The following is a 17,524-nucleotide window of genomic DNA, read 5'->3' on the forward strand; positions in this document are numbered from 1 at the left end:
TCCTTTTGGGTGTGATCATGGTTCACCAGCCACCAGACCAAATGCATTACTGAAATCTGTGTGCATCTTTCATTGTTCCCTCATCTACAAAATACGTTATCTTCCCAAAGAGAGAGAGCAAGCAGTGTATCCCATTTCCCATTCCTGTGACCCTCTTTCCATTAAGTATTTGCTGTGAAGTGGGGTGCCATGGGGTGCCTGAGGGACTGTTAACTGGCTGGAGTTGCTCCATCCAGCCATGCCACTTGCACAGTGCAGGTGCTTTCAACTCTGCTGTTAAAAACATATGATGGGGTTTGTGAGGAAAATCTGAGGACTTGGTCCCACGCACTGAGAAATCTTGCATGCTATTGAGGTCAGGCTAGCAACTGTGTGTTAGCTTGCTCGTCTTCCCCTCCCTCCAACTCTTCAGTTACCAGCCTATTAGAATCAGCCAGTAACCTGGTCAATGGGGAGAAACAGCAAATACCAGAAAGAATGATGTTCTTTTCTTAATTCCTGTTTGGAAACCTGACTGGTTGAAATGGTAAATGTCTCAAGAAAAGGCTGAAAAGGGTCCAAAACATGTCTTGCTTTTGTAATGCCAACACACCCAGGTGAAAAAGGATGAGATGAGTACTTCACTGGCGATTGGTCTTTGGGGGCAAGAAGGTAGGGCTCTGATAAAGCTGCTGAGGTGGCTTTAAGCTGGGGTGCTGAATGGGCATGACTGAACTGTATTGTGCCATCTGATCCTTTTGGGTGATAGGATTGGTTGAGATGATATCTGGATGCCTTCTTATCCTTTTTGTCATATGACTTGAACCCAAAAACCTTGGCCCTTTCTGAGTGGGAGAGGTAACGGATGACAGAAGAAGAACAGGGTAATGAAAGGCACGGAGTAAGGGCAGAAAGAAAGGAAGAGCTCACACAAGAGGGGAAATAACCATGTTTCAGGGAGGGACTGAAGCAGTTTCTCTGAAGTGAGACAACAGCTCTGTGTTAAGGACAGCAAGGACTAATACAGCACACAGTAATAAACCTGCCCACTTAGGTTTTATTAAAGATCTGAAAAGGTAGAAGGAAAGAAATTTACAATTTGTTTGGTGTTTAGTTCAGGTAATTTTTAAAAAAAATGTGTAATGAGATCACGTTGTCCAAATTTTCATATGCAGATTCAATTAGTGTTCAGTTAATTAGCCTTTACAGATGAGATTAACTTAATTACATAACACTAACCTCTCTTAATAACTATTAAGGGTACGAAGGCTGCCTTTAATAAATTTAGAAGGGCTATATGTGTTTTTTAAAATCTGAAATGACACACACATAAATTAAACCAAATTACACACAGAGGACAACCATTAATGGTAACGATCAAAGGAAACAAACTATGTACATAGCTCAGAATCAGGCTGCTTAGAAGTTCATGCTGTGTTCCTCCTCTTGTCTGCTGGCATCCTAGTGATTTCACTAGCATTATTACTGGAGATGATGTACAGTCTGGGGTCATTCCTTCAAAGAGGGTTGCAGACTGATGCAAGGTTGCTCTAATTAAAGGTTAGCTTGTGTTAAAAAAAATAATTTTGGGCGCTAGATTATTAGCAATTCTCTTTTTCAGGTGGTCTAAGGAAAAAAGATGTGCGGAAGCCCATTGAAGGCTAAAAAATCTGATCCATAAATGTCATTCATTGTCATTATGTACCATAAATAACTGTATAGATTTTTTATCTCTTGATATGAGGTGTGCACGCAAACAATGATGCTGTGCTTATTAATATCACAATGAAACAGAGCATCACACATCTGATATAGGGTAATAAGCGTGGAGCATATATGGGACTAGTTATGAGGTATGGCATCTTTGGCTTCTGAGTCACAAGTTGAATCCAGGGTGTCTTGGTAAAGTGACTGACATCAGATAGTATCTGACTTTTCAGAAGGCAGCAACAAAAGAAGCCTTTTCCCCTTGGCTGTTCTTGCATGGGTAATGTTTCCCACTTACAGTGAATTTTGATGGGCTCATCACATCCATCTCCCCAGAGCTCAGCAGCTTTTGTGACATTCAGTACACTACAAAATTCAAGGGCTACCCTCATGGCATTCTCTAGGACCCATTTCAGAGTCCAAATTTTGAGTTACTGTCAGGAGCATGCATCTGCTGGATCCCAGCTTTGTGGCCTTCTTTAAACCATTTTATCTCATGACCCTGAAGGACTATACTGAAGTTCATAAACCACATCATTTGTTTTCCACCTGCAGGAAGCTGAAATGTTCAAAGCATCCTCCATACAATTTGAGTCATTTCCCATTTGCAGCCACAAGATCTGCAGGTATTGAGCAACTAAAAGGAATAGTTTGGATATGCCTCATGTTAAACACCCCAAAAATCAAAGTGCATTGCTTCTCTGAGATACTGCCTCTTTCTGAAAACTTTGGCTTAGTGCCTACAGCCATTTTCAGCAAGGAGGGAAGATGACATTGCTGCAGATTTTTTCCTTGCTGTGAGCAACTAGCAAGGTGAATATGCAATGAGGAGGAAATTGCTGAAGTATCTGTCTTGGAGTGGCAGCATCTATTGAAGAAAAGGAGAGGGAACACTTGAGCAATTGCAGCGCTTTCATGTATGCAGCTCAAGCTGAAGCTTCAACATTCAGTATCTCAAGAGAAATGGTTGGCAATTACCAGACTGTGCTCTGTCTGATGCAGACCCAGATCTTGTTCTCTTCCATGGGGTTTGTACCTCTATCCCTGAGAGCAGGATTTGGCCTTGTGAGTGGTTCTATCCTCAGATGCAGCTGATGATATGTGCTCAGAGGAAAGGGAGAATGCAAATTTCCTGCAGGGAGGCAACTGCCAGCCATGTAAACAAAGAACCTTCTGGGTGTGCAGCAGTCAGCCCACTTGAGCTGCTGTTTCCATGGTATACCAGATGCTGTAAAATATGCTTTCTTCAGGGGAAGAAGCTTTTCCTACTCCTGCATTATCTTGTTTGATGATGGACTGTCCTCAGGCTGGTACCTCACTGTATGGGCCACAGTGTGACAAGTCCCCACTGGCCCAACCGTTTTGTGAGTTGATGATGTTAATTCACATTCTGCAGCTTCCAAACAAAGAAAAACCTTAAATGGTTTTTTTTAAAACTTGGAACATCATTGCTAACTATGATTTTAATTGTTACTAGTGGGTGTTTAATGTGCTACAGTTCTTCCTGATGCCCATGGTGTCATACCATCATACCGTGTATTGTTTTGCTTTTCTGTTTCCTTCTGTTTTCCTAAAAAATCGGAATACATATTTTTCCCTGATTGCCCTCTTCCTAATACCCATGTTGCTTCGTTATGATTCCTGGTTTAGGGAGGTTAAAGCCACTGGGTACAAGCCAGCAGGTACCATTTCTGAATTTGACTGAAGATCACCCAGTGGAGAAATATGAGGAAAGGAAGCAAAGAGAGGTGGTCTCTACTTCCATTTTTTTGTAAAACAGCAGCTGGTGGTGAGCTGGTGCTTGGTTATATCATAGATACTAAGTACAAGTGCAATTATAAACGTGGACAAGCCTGCAATAATTGCTTGAAGCAAACCAACCTCAGCCAGTGTAAATAAGTTACTAAAGCACTTATGAGGCTTGCTGTGCTTCAGACATGACTCACAGGAGGAGGAGGATGTTTTTAGGGTGCCTGTCTATTGGAAGCTGTGTTTGGGGATGATGCTGCAAAACTGGCAGAGCTGTGTGCACGTGGCATATCCCCTCACTCTGTTCTGAGTCCATGTAGGTTCATTGGCTTTCCTCATGGCTATCAAGAGCAAACACAGGTGCCTTATTATGACTCCAGCTTCCTCCAGCTGAAAGGTGTGCCTTGGTGTGTAAGGGATACACGCATGTCCTCTCTGCCTTGCCTACACTCTGGCCACCACAGCTCTGTAGGGTTCTGTGTGTGCTGTTGGCTTCTCTGTCCCAGGCCTGCTACCACAAGACCTGCTACCAAGTGCTTACCAGGTCCCTGAAGGAGGCCAGGACAGCAGTGGGTCCCAGGGTTAACCTGGGAGGCAGGTAGTGGTGTGTGTGTGTGTGTGTGCAGGGCATGAGAAAGTGTCCTGGAGCGTAGAGAATGAAAGCTGCTTTTACTCCTGAGGATGCTTTCTCACAGTCTTTCCCAGGTGCTTTTCAACTCCTCTTCCCCTATCCTGCAGGCTTAGACTTCTCACTTTAGGGGAAAAAAAAATTAAGTGTGGTTAATTTTAAGCCAGTGCAATTATTTAGGAGTCCTGGAGGTGGAAAACCAGTTACTGGTTAACAGACCTGATTTGAAATGTGTTCTGCCTGAACCCCCTACTGTAGTGAGCCAGAAGCAGTTCTTCCAAGAAGCTGGGTTTCTGGAAGGCTTTTTCACTGAATCATTTAAAGCCTAGTCTTCTTGAAAATGTTAATATCCTGCTGGCTCACTGGAATGCAGCTGGTGGGTACAGCAAGTGCAATACCTATGTGTGTGCTTGCAATCCAAAGCACAAGTGAGCAGGCAGGGTTCAGGCTGCAGTGTGGGTGTCCTTGCTGAAGGCTCAGGCTAGGAGGGAAGTGGGCTGGAGAGCAGAGCTGATTTGGCATTGTCCCACAGGACTGGAAGTTCCTCTGCCCCGACCAAGCAGTGCAGCTGTGATACAGCAGCGCTTTGCACCCCTTGTGTGCCTGTGCCCGGTGACCTCGAGCTGTGCCTTGTGAGGCGCTGGTGCCGCGGCATGGCTGGAAATGTCAGCTGTGCTTGTGCAGGTTGGGGCTGCTCTCCTGGGCACAGCGGTCAGAGCGTGCCCGTGGGCTGAGCCTGCTGTGCCAGCCTTAAACAGCCTCCTGGAGATCAGGGCTGGGGGAATTTGACCCCAGGATTCCCCCTTGCATCAGTAGACAACCTTTATAATGCTGAAATCATAGCAATTGCAGGCTGAAATCCTGCAGTGGCTGGAGTATCTCTATAGCAAAAATGCAGGTCGGTGTGAATGTATATGTGCCTTTTCCCCTCCCGCAGTGTCTGCAGATAAAAGCCTTTCTGAGTTAGCTGTATGTGTATTTGTGGTATTACAAAGGCTTTGTCCACCTTAGTTTGCTAATGGATGAGGCTTTTCTGCTTACCTTAGTAGTAAAGAATTTTTCAGGGGAGAATATATATTCTTTTCAGGCAATATACATTCTCCTCAGGCTGTCATCTAATCCACCTCTTTCGTAATTTTATCCGTAGTGTCTTCTTACATGTCATCCAGTGTTTTTTTGTAGCTAAAGGAAAACCTAGAGTTCTTGCCTTAAGCTGGAGAGGTATTGTCCTGCAGAATAAAAGTATTACGAGTCCAGGATTTAAAAAAAAAAAAAAAAAAAAAAAGCACTACTGTAGTATAAGAAGAAAAAAATAATTGAGGGTCTCCATGAGAGGAGGAGTGTAGGTGGTGGCAAGTGCTTTGCTAATTGGGACGATAAGTTAGCACCCAAGGGTGCTAAGTCAGATCATTACCTTTGGTTACCAGATTTTCTTTTGCTTAGTGTGGTAAAATGCTCTCAAAGCATACACACATGACATGGGCTTGTTTATCTATGTCAGCAGTAGATGTATTTACAGTAGTTTGTATTGTTCTAGCTAATATTCTGTGGTATGCCATAAAAACTAAGAAAGATTCAGTATGAGACATAAGTATTCTACACTGTTAGTGAATTTTCTCTGAAGAATGAAGATAGATCATGACAGTCTTTCTTCCATTAATATAAATGCAGATTAATGCAATCAAATGTGTTACTTTTTCCATAGACAAGTTACAAACACAATGGAGTATGGTTCTCAAATACTGAGGTTTCATTAAAACAGATTTTTTTATGTTCACTTTTGGGGATATATTTTGCACACCTTCTCTAGATTGATCAATTTGAATTCATTTAAGACACTAATAATTTAGTATAGTGGCAGGTTTCTTTAGATAAAGGGATACCAATTTTCATCAATTATGAAAATGAAGCACAGTAAAAATACAAAAAATTTGTAAAAATAAAGCTGTTTACTATTCTGTAGAGTGTAGCAGCTGACTGCCTTGTGCTAAACTCTGACTTGGCAGGTTTGGGGTTTTTTTTAAATAATGTGACTAAAACCAAAACAAGATGACCTTGCCATATTCCCTGGGCTTCTCTTTTGTGTAGTAAGTAATATACTTATACTCTTATTAATTTCTCTGTTAGTTTTCCACCCATTCGCATATCCGAAAAAAATTGAGTCAGGACGAAAATGATGAAATTAGCTTAAAAAGAATAAATCATGAAATAGTAACAGATTTTGGAGTGTAAAACCATGATGAAAACGTGCTTCATGGCTGTCCAGCTCTTTTTTGGGATTGGGATTTGTTTTTCCAGACATCATTTCTAGACTCTGTGTATGTCACATGTGGACAATGATAGAAAGGTGAGGTAATGAGTTAATACCATGGTTCTCCTGGCTGAGGTTAAAAGCTTTGTGTGTGTTAGAAACAGTGTGTAATAGAGCTTCTGCTGTGCACTTCTCTAAAATACTGTGTTATTTTTCTTTCTTCCAGGGTTTTTGGGAAAACCACACAAAACTCATAACGGAGTATGGACCTGTTTGTGGGTAAGCTTAACAGTGCTATCAGCTTTCTTCTTTCTGGCTCTTGCTCTTTGAGTTTGTGGAGTGAGAAAGGAGAAAATATCAAGATGTTCATCAAAATGCAGAGTGCAGTGTTTCAGTCTCGGGGACAGAGGTGGAGGATGTTTGATTACATGCAGCAAGTACTTTTGGCTTATTTTAGTTCAGCATTTGGCATTGGACTTCATTTTTTCTCTCTCTTAATTATGCACATAAAGTTTAGTCCTTTTCAGAACTGTACAAAGCTACCAGCCTTCAATATTCTCTTTTTATCTGCATATTCTTTATACTTACAGTGAACAGTGGAAATAATAATTTGTCATCTTAAAACCCCCTCAGTTTATGAAACAGTATGAATTTGATTCAGCTGTTGCTATCTGTATTTATGCAAAATTCCTAAACTTAAAATACAATGAAGTACAGATTAGAAATGAGGCATTCCTCTCTCTATAGCTCAGCTGGGCTATCTTAGCAGTTTATTGGAAGTAAAGAGGGTTTAAGCAGTGTATCTCTTCGTAGAAGCCCTTCCACATTTCTCTGAATGTCATTTCTGTTCTAAGAACTACTTACTTTCCAGTTGTCATCATTTAAAGTGGAAATGTAGTTGTTTTGTGGTATCTTCTATTGTTGTGGACAGTTGATGTTTGTAGCATAACTATTATTTCAATATATAATTATCAGGCAATATCCACAAAATATAGAAAATGTCGATTTCCGCCCCCCCCCCCCCCTCCTGTGGTCTGCAAGGAGTTTAAGACACTTGTAAGAGAGCATGTATGAATGTCTGGGTGTGTACATATGTGATTACAAAAGATACCAATATGCTCTTTATGCTCTTCCAGCAAAAAAGCTCTAGCAGAAAGAAGTCAGGCTCAGGCATTTGATGCTCTAGTCACAGCCACCTTGTGGCATTTATGCTCAGCCCTAAGGACAAAGTGCTGCAAGAAGTGATGGAAATAATGAATTCCAAGGCTTAGGTACTTGTCTAGGAGAAAATAATACAGTGTCTTGGCTAGCCAGGAATGGGAAAAGATATTCATTAATGTGGTGGCAATTTGTATGTTGTGTAACAAATGGAAAGTGACTGAGGCTTATTATCTCTGTGACCTTTGGTGTGATGCCCTTAAATGACAATAATGTAAGAACACTGGCATTCATTCCTCAGTGTACTTCCTCCTTATTAATATCATCCCTATTTTTTTTTTTCTAAGCTGAATTTGAGACAAGTTGCTATTTAGTCATCTGTCTGCTCACTCAGCCAGGCAAGGCTATGTCACTGGAGAAAGAGATGTATAATTACAGTGTGTGAGCAGATAGAATGTTTCATTTCTCCAATCTACTTACAGACTGTTAGGGAATGAAACCTCTCTTAGACTTGCATGGACTTCAAAGCTGGGTGATGGTGGTCGTGGTCAGCCAGGATAGTTCTGCCTCTTTAGGATTCTCTAGGTAGGAAGTGTGAGCAGATTGAGCATAAGTATGCTTCATTTATTGCATGCATGGAAAACTCAATTTGTGAGGCATCTAGGAGGCTAGCAGAGAAAAAAATGCTGCTTTTTGATGTCTCCCAGGAAAACAAAGCTGGATGCAAACAATGCTGTGGTTGAGGTAAGGTCTATTTGCAGTTGAAGGAGGATGTTTTAAAACCTGGCTTGCGAGCTGCTGTTCAATAGGTGGGGTATGTGTCAGGGGGTATTTATCACAGTCCTGTCAATTAAAGAAATTCCTTCTCCTTCCCTGTAAGTCTTCAGTGTGATTCTTTCTGTGGTTCTTTGAAATAGGCAAATAAATGGTAGGTGTGTTTATGTGTATACTCCCAGCAAAGTATTGGATCTGGCAGATGGAAGAAGATGTGGCATTTTTCTTTTCCCAGATTGAAAACTGCTTTCCAATAAGCATAAAGAGCAATGATCTTTATTTCTACAGTGGTGAAGTGAGTTGAATACAAATCTTTGGAACTGAAGCCTTTTTTTCTTCCTAAGGTCACTTGAATAGTCTGAATGATACCATCACAACTGTTTTCTTTTGTGTGTGAATTGGTTTCCTTGACAACAGGATGTCAAATCAACTTTTCAGCTTTAATCAAGTCAAAACAATATATCCCTTCCATTCCAAAAGGCCTCAAGTCGGAGAGAATTATTTCAAGTAAGGCTTTTGTAGGTCACAAAAGCTTTTTTTCCCTTTCGCTCCCGTGTGCAAATCCAAAGGAGAGGTGATGGTATTGATATTTTATAAAGAGAGACAATGCAAATAGTCCTCAGTTGTCAGTTTGTGTATGAAAACTGTTTTCATACAGAGGTGGCCCAAGATGGAGGCCAAGGCAGAAACAAACAGCTCTGGTTTGGTGCAGAAGCAGAGATGGAGCATTTCTATTCAACAGGGAAATCCAAGCCACTGACGTGACTTTTGAAGAGGTCCTACAACAGTGGTAGTCTTTGATTTAGCTATAATTTGGAGTACCTTCTATAAAAATGCTTCGTCTAAAATATGTGTGCTATTTCATCATAGCAAAAACAGAGTTTAAAAAAATCCTACTTGGAAAACAATGTACTGATACGTATTGAGATTTGCCTTGAATATTCTTCTATTCACATAGGAGTTCTGCAGAAGAGTAGCCCTGTTTGCTGTGGAAGTTAGTGATTTACACCACTCATTTTTGGATGAATATTGATGCTTTGATACTTTATTTTCATCTCCACCATACCCAATTGTTCCATTTCAATTGCAAGTTAATGGCTACTGTTTGCAAATAGGTGATAAAAGCAGACAGAGAAGTAAAGAGGGACAATATATTTTATGGAATCAGAGAAGCAACTACTACAATGTGAGCAGAGGTATATAGAGAGAGATAGTTTTACTTTCTATATACACTTCATATGCATTTGACCACTCTACTGCAATTGCATCATTATGGCTTTACAGAACTGTAAGCATGTATGGCTGATTTGGAGTTAAAGAAATCTGCCAAAATAAGTAATATATTCTTGGTCCAACAATATACTACCAGTGATAGTAGAAAATATGACACAGCCCCTGATTGCTCTGGGATGATGGAACTTATTCTGCCTTTGACTGTAGCAATGCATTTGGGCATGGGGAAGAATGTAAGAGATCATAACACAGACCTTACTGTGTGTAATCAAAGAGTGAGAACAGATTAAAATTCAGTGCCATTTGTGGGGTGACACTCTTTCTTTATGTTGTTTTGCATCTGAAATAGCTTGCAGCAGGTAAAACCCTATTGACTTGAACACTCAACTTCAACCTGCTGTGAGAAGTCTGAAGATGTCTGTAGTACAAGCTCTGTTTTGTCACTGGTGGGGCTTGGGGCTTTCCCCTTTAGTGGATGGAAGAGGGACATGTGTTTCTGGGACTTGGCATCTGGAACTTTACTCAAAGCCTTTTCCTTCCTTCTGCCCTCATCAAATACCTTGGGACAAGCCTAAGGTGGATAGGGCAGGATCTCCTCCTGCAGGGAGCAGCTGATGTCTTCCTCATGGGCCGAATTTAACTGAAGAAATGATGTCTTTATTGCTATTTTAATTTCACAAAGTTTTTTAACCCCTCTATTTCTAGCTTTATTCTGCTTTCTGTGGAAAAAGTAATCCCAGGACAAGTATTCTCATCTTTGTTTCTGAAGGCTTATATAAAGAGATACCTTAGTTTTATGAAAAAATCTTATCCTGTTTAATTTCCTCTTTTTCACTGGGGTGGTCAGTGGACTCACTACCTCTCTTGTGGTACTTCCTTTAGTTTGATATTTTAAAGAATTTACTTTTCATATTTCAGCTAGAGAAAATCACACCTGGACAATTATAGGGAAAAACAAGCTTCATGTTGCTGTTTCATAGCTCTTCGTAGTTTGTTTCACTCGTAACATGACAAGAATTTTGGTAGCCTCACTTGCCTAGATTTTTGTTTTCTGAAAGAGCAGTGTATTTTTTGGGTGGTGTCAGGTCTTTCATATTTCATCAAGATTTTTTTTCTTCTCACTGTTTTTTCCTTTATGTGTTGTGATAAGGTTCTTTGAGTCTATTAAGATTGCTGACCAGCCCCAGAATTGCTGTTGTGGGTTAGAGTTATCTCTTTCTTTCATTAACTATTTGCAAATTGTATGGTACAGCAGAACCCCTAACTTTGAACACATGAGTAATCACATTAAAGTCAATGGTATTACTCAACATGCTTCAGGTTAACCAGAAGTCTGTCTAACTTGCTGAATCAGACCCATAAAACAATTGCATTTGTGCCTTAAAAATATTTTTAGTGCTGTTGGTACACATAAACACCTAGTTCTATTGTACCTGGAAGAAGTTAATGGGGAGAAAAATATTTCTCCTTCCTCCCTACCCTCTTTTGATAGCACTTTGTATGTAGACAGTTTAGTTGCTCTCCTGTGAAATGTGTTAGCCATTCCCTCTGAAATGGAAAATATTATTGCATAAATGGACAGAACAATAGGACAATCTTAATATTTTTAAGTTAAACTTTCAGGTGCCTTTTTTAAAATTATTATTATTATCACTATGAGGATTTGTTAATAGTAGCCTATTTTTTAAAAAGTTGTCTTTTACAAAAGAACTGAAACCCAAAAAGAACTGAAACTCCTGGCAGAAACTCCAGGGCAGAATTCATGGTACAATGCTACATCTCAGTCTGAATCCACACACTTAACCATAATTAGGTGTTGGTTATAGTTGGCTCCAGTGGTTAAATCAAGCTGCTGGAACAAGCCCTGGGAGTCACTTTTGGGTATATCATCATCAGCTTCTCCTCTTGTCTCTAGAGTTAATTGGTCTTAAAAACATAACCTTCTGTGGGACTGAAGCCTAAAAATTTACCCAAAAGATGGCATACCACACTGTTCTGAGAGCTGGAATCTGTGTCACTGTTACAGGTGGAATAGTTTTTGTGGCTGCCTGATCATTATTGGAGTGTTTTACATTCTGCATAAGCTGATCTGTGGGCTGCAGTTTATTGGCCAAATTTACGGTACGTTAGTTGACTGGTTTAATTCTGGCACGTTTTAAATGTACTTAGTTCTCAGGAACATTGCAAATTGATACCTAGTGTACTAGTAATGTCAGAGGTATTTATTAATGAGCAGCTCATAGCCACAGACAAATCTGCTGTGTAGACTGTGACCTCCCATGAGAACTGTGCAACTTGAGCTTGTGTACTCTGTGATGGTTCTTGATTTGTTACTATAGCCTCTGACTGTCCCAGTAGGGTCCAGGGACATTTGTGTTCTATGTATACACAGACAGAACTCAAAAGCCCACCAATAAGTCACAGTTCCAGCCCTCAGGGCAGGCATACCCATTTGGATGGAAACCTTTGGTGCAAGTGGTGATCTCTTCTGTGTGCAAAGCCCTCCCACTCCTCTCTGAGGCTCCAGACATGACCTGGGGTGGCTGAGCCGCAGGCATGTGCTCGCTGTAGCGCTTTCTCCCAAGTTTGTTTCCTCCATCTAATTCCTCCACGAGTCTACTGCAGCTGTTTAAGCCAATGTAAGTCAAAGACCTGATGTAATCTTTCACACTTCGGGAAAGAGAGTGCGAAGTCCAACTGTATGAGACAGGCATTTTATGTGCTCTTGGCAAGGCAGCAAAGGACACTGCCTGTCACCTGCACCATGTTGCTGATGCTTGTTTCTGTAGTCACGGTGCGTGCAAGCTGCTGTGATTGTAGCTCCAGCAAATTACTGTTTGTATAGGGGAAGCTCTCCTGGTTGGTATGGCTCCACTGATGGATTTGGCCGGACACAGGACGGCTCTGAGAGACTGGCCAGAACTGTGTCAGCTCCTACGATTGTACCATATCTTAGCATCTGAGGAATCTGATTAAATCTTGATCTGCTTCTGTGTGTGCATATAGCAGCCTTGGCTAGGAGAAGGTTTCACCTCCATTTTCTCCTGCAGAAGTGTTTCTTCTTGGTTCCTTGCACACTGGTGCTATGCAGCATTTAGCTGTTGAAGCATAGTCCTTGTGAGCTCCCTTTTAGGAGTATTTGAAAAGTGAAGTCTCTTTTGAGAATGTGCTAAGGAGTGTTTTACAGCTAATATACAGCACAGGTGATCTTTGATCTCTGCTGTCTGCTTCTTAGCTAATTAATGGTTAAAATTATAGTTTTAAAGGGAATGAGACTGCTAAACAGATTGCTTCTTCTTATCATGTTACACCTGCATACCACAATGTGTCATCCTCATTCAAGGAAGGGGGAGGAAATATTCTGAGTTACAAAAACTAGTTTCTTAGACTCAATTGCACATTGCTCTACCATCTTCATTATCTACTGGAGCCTGTATTTGTTAAACTTCTTAAGAAGGTGTAAAGTCCCTGTTGTCATTCCCCCCCCCCACCCCCCTTTCCACCATTTGGAAAGAAGCAGGTGGGGAGCTTTTAAAAGACTGAAAAATCGGAGGCATTATTTCATTATACCAATCCTCCTAGAAGGTATGGGAAACAGCAGCGTTGTAGATTTAGCTGTGCATATTAAATACTTTCATTAGAATTTCCTGCAGCACTCAGAAGTATTGATGCAAACCTAAAGCAGATACATGCAATATGCAATGTTCAGTAGCTATTAATGGTCTCTGACTTCACTCACTGTGTATCTGATTATGAACTGGTGTTCCCAGTGTCATGCATGGTAATTTTTTAATGCATTTCCTGAATAATTTCCCCTCAGTCTGCATAGAGGGAGGAAAATGCATCATGCCTCCCTCTGTGTGTGTGTGTGTGTGTGTGCCCTTCCCATTCTTGGCAGCCTTTGAAGGAGATCAACTTTAATGTTCAATTCAGGTACTTCTCCTGCCTGCCTTGGTCACTTCACAGGAGAGTCAAATTTACTGCCTCTCCAGGTGACTCCCTAATGCCAGTTTCCCCTTCTTTCTGCCAGCCCAAAGAAATCCAAAAGCAGCTTGTGACTGTTTTGTGACTGTGCTATGAGAAGCATTGAGCAAAGGGGATTTCCCTTTTCCACAGATGCCACACTGGAGTCTGGAGAAGGATCCAGAGAAGAAACTGAAGATAGCAGCCTGTTGTATTTGCCTGTTGTCTGCAAGCCTAGTACAGGCTGGAGCATCCATGGCTCTGTCCCCTTGTCATGCCACCTGCTAGGAGCCCCAGGATACATGTGCTGGTTAGACCTTCTCTGCCCATGCTGGGGAGCTCATGGGGCTTCTGCCCCTTAGGACAACAAAGCGTTGCACAGGAATGGATTTGGGATGTCTATTAATTAGTTTCTTAAAAATAGTTATATTTTCCTTTGTGAGGATGACTACCCTTTGCCAGCTGTCTACAGAGGCATTTCCTATCGAGTGCTGCCCTCAATGCCGTTGCTCAGTGGTGCCATCACTTCACTGGGGTTTGTTCTGGTTTTGGCTTTTTCCATTCACAACCTTGACTTGTAGGATCTGTATTTATGCTTTTTCATACTTCCTTCCCTCCCCCCCCCTAAATATTTGCTCTGGATTTTTCTTTCTCGTACTTCTCTCCATCCTCTTTAGCCCTATGCTATCTTTCCTTCATGCTCTAATTTTTATTCCTCCCTGTTTTTCTTTTCCATGTTGAGTTGAAAACAGTAACATGACCTGACAATTTTAACGTTATTCCAAGGTTTTTATGTAATTCCATAAATCTCTTCATTACTTTTTTATTGTTTTGTCATATATAGGTTTTAGTTTTTCCTCTACCTTATTAGTCTGGGGATCAATTTTAGTCTACTATATTTTATTAGTAGAAAGGGGAACAAAATATCTCCTTTTTCTTTATTGGTTTGGCACCATCTTAAAATTGCCCTTTTTCTCTGTTTGACTACCTCTCTTCTTTCCCTGGAGAGTGTGCTTTATGTCAGACCTTTTGCTGGCAGTGAACTGGGTATGATTTCAACAGGCAATAGGCAAAAGTATACCCCACTGCAGAGGAAGAAGCTGTTTTCAGCTGTTACTTTGTTCATTTGTTTTTTCCTGTCTTGGGGAACATGGAATGAGCTGAGCCACCATTACCCAGGGGATTGTGAATCTTTCTTTCCCTCCAGTAAATTGAGTGGCTAAACCTGAAGGCTTGTCTTGAAGGAGGATTTATTTTAGTCATACTGATAAAATTCTACAAGTATAATTAAAAAGCTGTAGTAATGTCAAAAACTCTCCCATGCAGAGACACAGAAGGTCTGCAATGACAGACACTGCATCAGGGAAAAGACTGACCATGACCCCCAGCAATTATAGGGGGATACTCCCACAGGAGTTTTTTCTAGTCTAACTTAATAAAGATTCAAATCATGTCTTGTCCCAGAATCTCCTCTCTGCCCCATGCAAACAAGCCTGAAAACAGTGGTCTGGACCTTCAAGCTGTTGTTTACTTCAGTGTAGCTCCATTACAGACATAGAGTCATGACTATTGGAGCATCTTGACCCAATGTTTTTAAGTCTCTCTCATGTTATATAACTTCAAACCTACTGAATAAAATTAGGTTTTGTACAGCAAATTTTAAGACATACCCAGACCTCTTAAAGTAGTTTACAGAAAAAGGAGTGAGTTGGGAGCAATGTTCTGACTGCGTAGGTCTAGCAGCAGAAATTTTATCACTCAGCAATAATCCAAGCTTTTCTGTCAATGTTGGAATCTATTTTATTGAAAGAGGATCTTGGCAAGGACACTGGGAATTGCTGCAGAGTCTTTCAAAGTGACATTATGAGAGGATCTTGGTTCTTTGGGACCTTTTATTGTACAGAACATCTTATGAAATGCTCTGTGTGAAGGGCCAAAGTAAAATGTTACCAAAGCTGCCTAACAATTTTATATGTTCACTGGCTGTCCATTTAGGCCAGTAGGAAATAAGCTATGTTTGGGGCAGGAGAAAGTAGGTCTTCAAGTGCAGTACAGAGACAAATGTTTAACTAGGTCAGATGGTAATGTAACATCACATGGAAAGGCATTAGTTTTTAAATATTAAATTCTATTAAAATAATTTAAATTTTTTTTTGAAATAGAGAAGTATATTACAAAATGGGGAGATTAATATTTGAATTACCTAAACTTATCCTTACTACAGATCTATATTTTCTTCTGTCTCAGTGGCATTATATTTGCTTTTGTCCTGTAACTAATACAACTGGATTTTCATCAGTAGTGAAGAACAGAAGCTTGTGAAACTACCATAATTTTCATCCTGTTCATTTCCTAAGGAAAATATTTAAAGAAATATGCAGTTTGTAAGCCTTGGAACAGACCCTGACACCCCTTTGATACACCACTGTGTTTATACCTACTCCCAGGACTGCTCTGGGCATTGCATTCAGTGTATTTCCCAATCTTTTGCCTCTTCTGGGCTCGCCATTTTGGATATTGGATTTCTGCAGGCACACATGCATTCCCTGCACTGGCTGGCACATGCACATGGCTTCCCTGCGCTCTGAAATCCACAGGCTGTTCCTGCTGCTGGAGGAGTGGAAGCAGCGGATCACACTGAGGTCAGAGGACAAGGAGTGTTGCTGGCAGTGCTAACCCTGCCATGCAGGCAGCATTGCCTATATACTGGAAGGTCTCTGCTGGATTTAAAAGGCTCCAAGTGAGAAGAGCCTAATCAATAATGGCAGATATTAAAAGTGGTGCCTTCTCATGCTTTCCTGCCTTTTCCCCCTTTCTTCTTTGCCTACAGGACACGAAGCATCTGAATCCCCCAGACGATTGCTCATGCATTTACATTTTCATTTGCTTGGTTTATAGCAGGATTGTTCCAGCTTTTGGGAGGGGCAGCTATCAAAGATGTACAGGCACTGCCATTGTGTTTTATTGTTCCAGTCTATTTTTCCTTGTGAATGTAGGTGGGAGTTTTTCAGTGGGTTGGTTTTCTGGTTTTTTTTTTTTTACTTTCTCTTTCTTCTAAGAATTTATAACCCTTTTATTGTCAGTCTTCAATCATTTTTGATAGATCAATATATTTACTTCAATGATGGTTCATCCTACAGTTGTGCTTGTATTCTTTTTTTTTTTTTTTTTTTTTTGCTTTGTTTATAGGGGTTATGAATAGATTCAGGGATTGTATCTCTGCTATACCTCTGTCATTGCATGAAGATCAAGTTGCTTGAACTTGGTCCAGTATCTTTATATTTAAAAGGAATATTAGGTGTATACATTGCTCTGTGTTCAAATTGACTGGTTTTTCCTTTTTTCTAAGTAGACTTTGAGCAATTTAAAATGCCTTTTTTTTTTAGAAATTTTCTCAGGATTCTTAAGTATGACTGCTGGTGTTTCATGTACACTCAACTGTTTGGAGGCAAGGGCTAGAGGAAACTGCTCCTGCAGACTTCTGAGATCCAGAGGGTTTGGGGAGTAACATAGCAAAGCAGTGTGAATGATAACATGGACTCAAAAATGAGGCAGGTCCGTTGGAATCCTGTGGTCTCCAGCCAAGCAGCTATGACTGAGGCAGAGGGGAGATATTCTTGAGGGCTACCTGTCACTCATGTCCCCAGGCAGCCAGATGTGGGCCTGGGACAGCTGTTCAATGCAGCTGTGAAGAGAGCTGAGGAGCTGAGGTGTGCAGAGCAGTGTCAGTGTGATTTGCTGTGATCTAGGTGGGGGTCAGTCGAAGGAGTGGGTGAACAGGACCTGCTGGTGAAGGTCAAAGGATACGCCTGTGGAAGAGAGGGCTACGTGTACTATTCCACCCCCAAGGATTTGGGTTGTTTCATGAGACAGTGAGGTATATGCCATTTGTTATGCAATTGCCCCCTTCTCCCACCACAAAAAAGGGGGAAGCAAAGGGAGTGTGTTTGTTACAGCTGATAATAGGTACAACATGGAAAATGGAAAATACGTCAGCTAGGCAGTGCTCTCACTAATATTACTGTTTGAAACATGGTCTGTATCTTATGACTACACATTAAGTATGGGGAAAACTCCCTGAA

The 17,524-nt window shown here is 41.0% G+C and overlaps 1 protein-coding gene across 1 annotated transcript in view; it reads left to right on the forward strand.

Moving 5' to 3' along the window:
• Nucleotides 1–17,524, forward strand: part of TBXAS1 (thromboxane A synthase 1) — a gene marked incomplete at both ends in the record, with an annotated part of 227,535 nt that overhangs the window by 73,089 nt on the left and 136,922 nt on the right. Inside the window, one exon of the mRNA XM_082280876.1 lies at nucleotides 6,541–6,593. Coding sequence (XP_082137002.1) covers nucleotides 6,541–6,593 — 53 coding nt within the window. The remainder of the gene's footprint in view (nucleotides 1–6,540; nucleotides 6,594–17,524) is intronic.

The sequence above is a fragment of the Coloeus monedula genome (genome assembly GCF_965178545.1).
Source record: "Coloeus monedula genome assembly, chromosome: 4".
Lineage (NCBI taxonomy): Eukaryota > Metazoa > Chordata > Aves > Passeriformes > Corvidae > Coloeus > Coloeus monedula.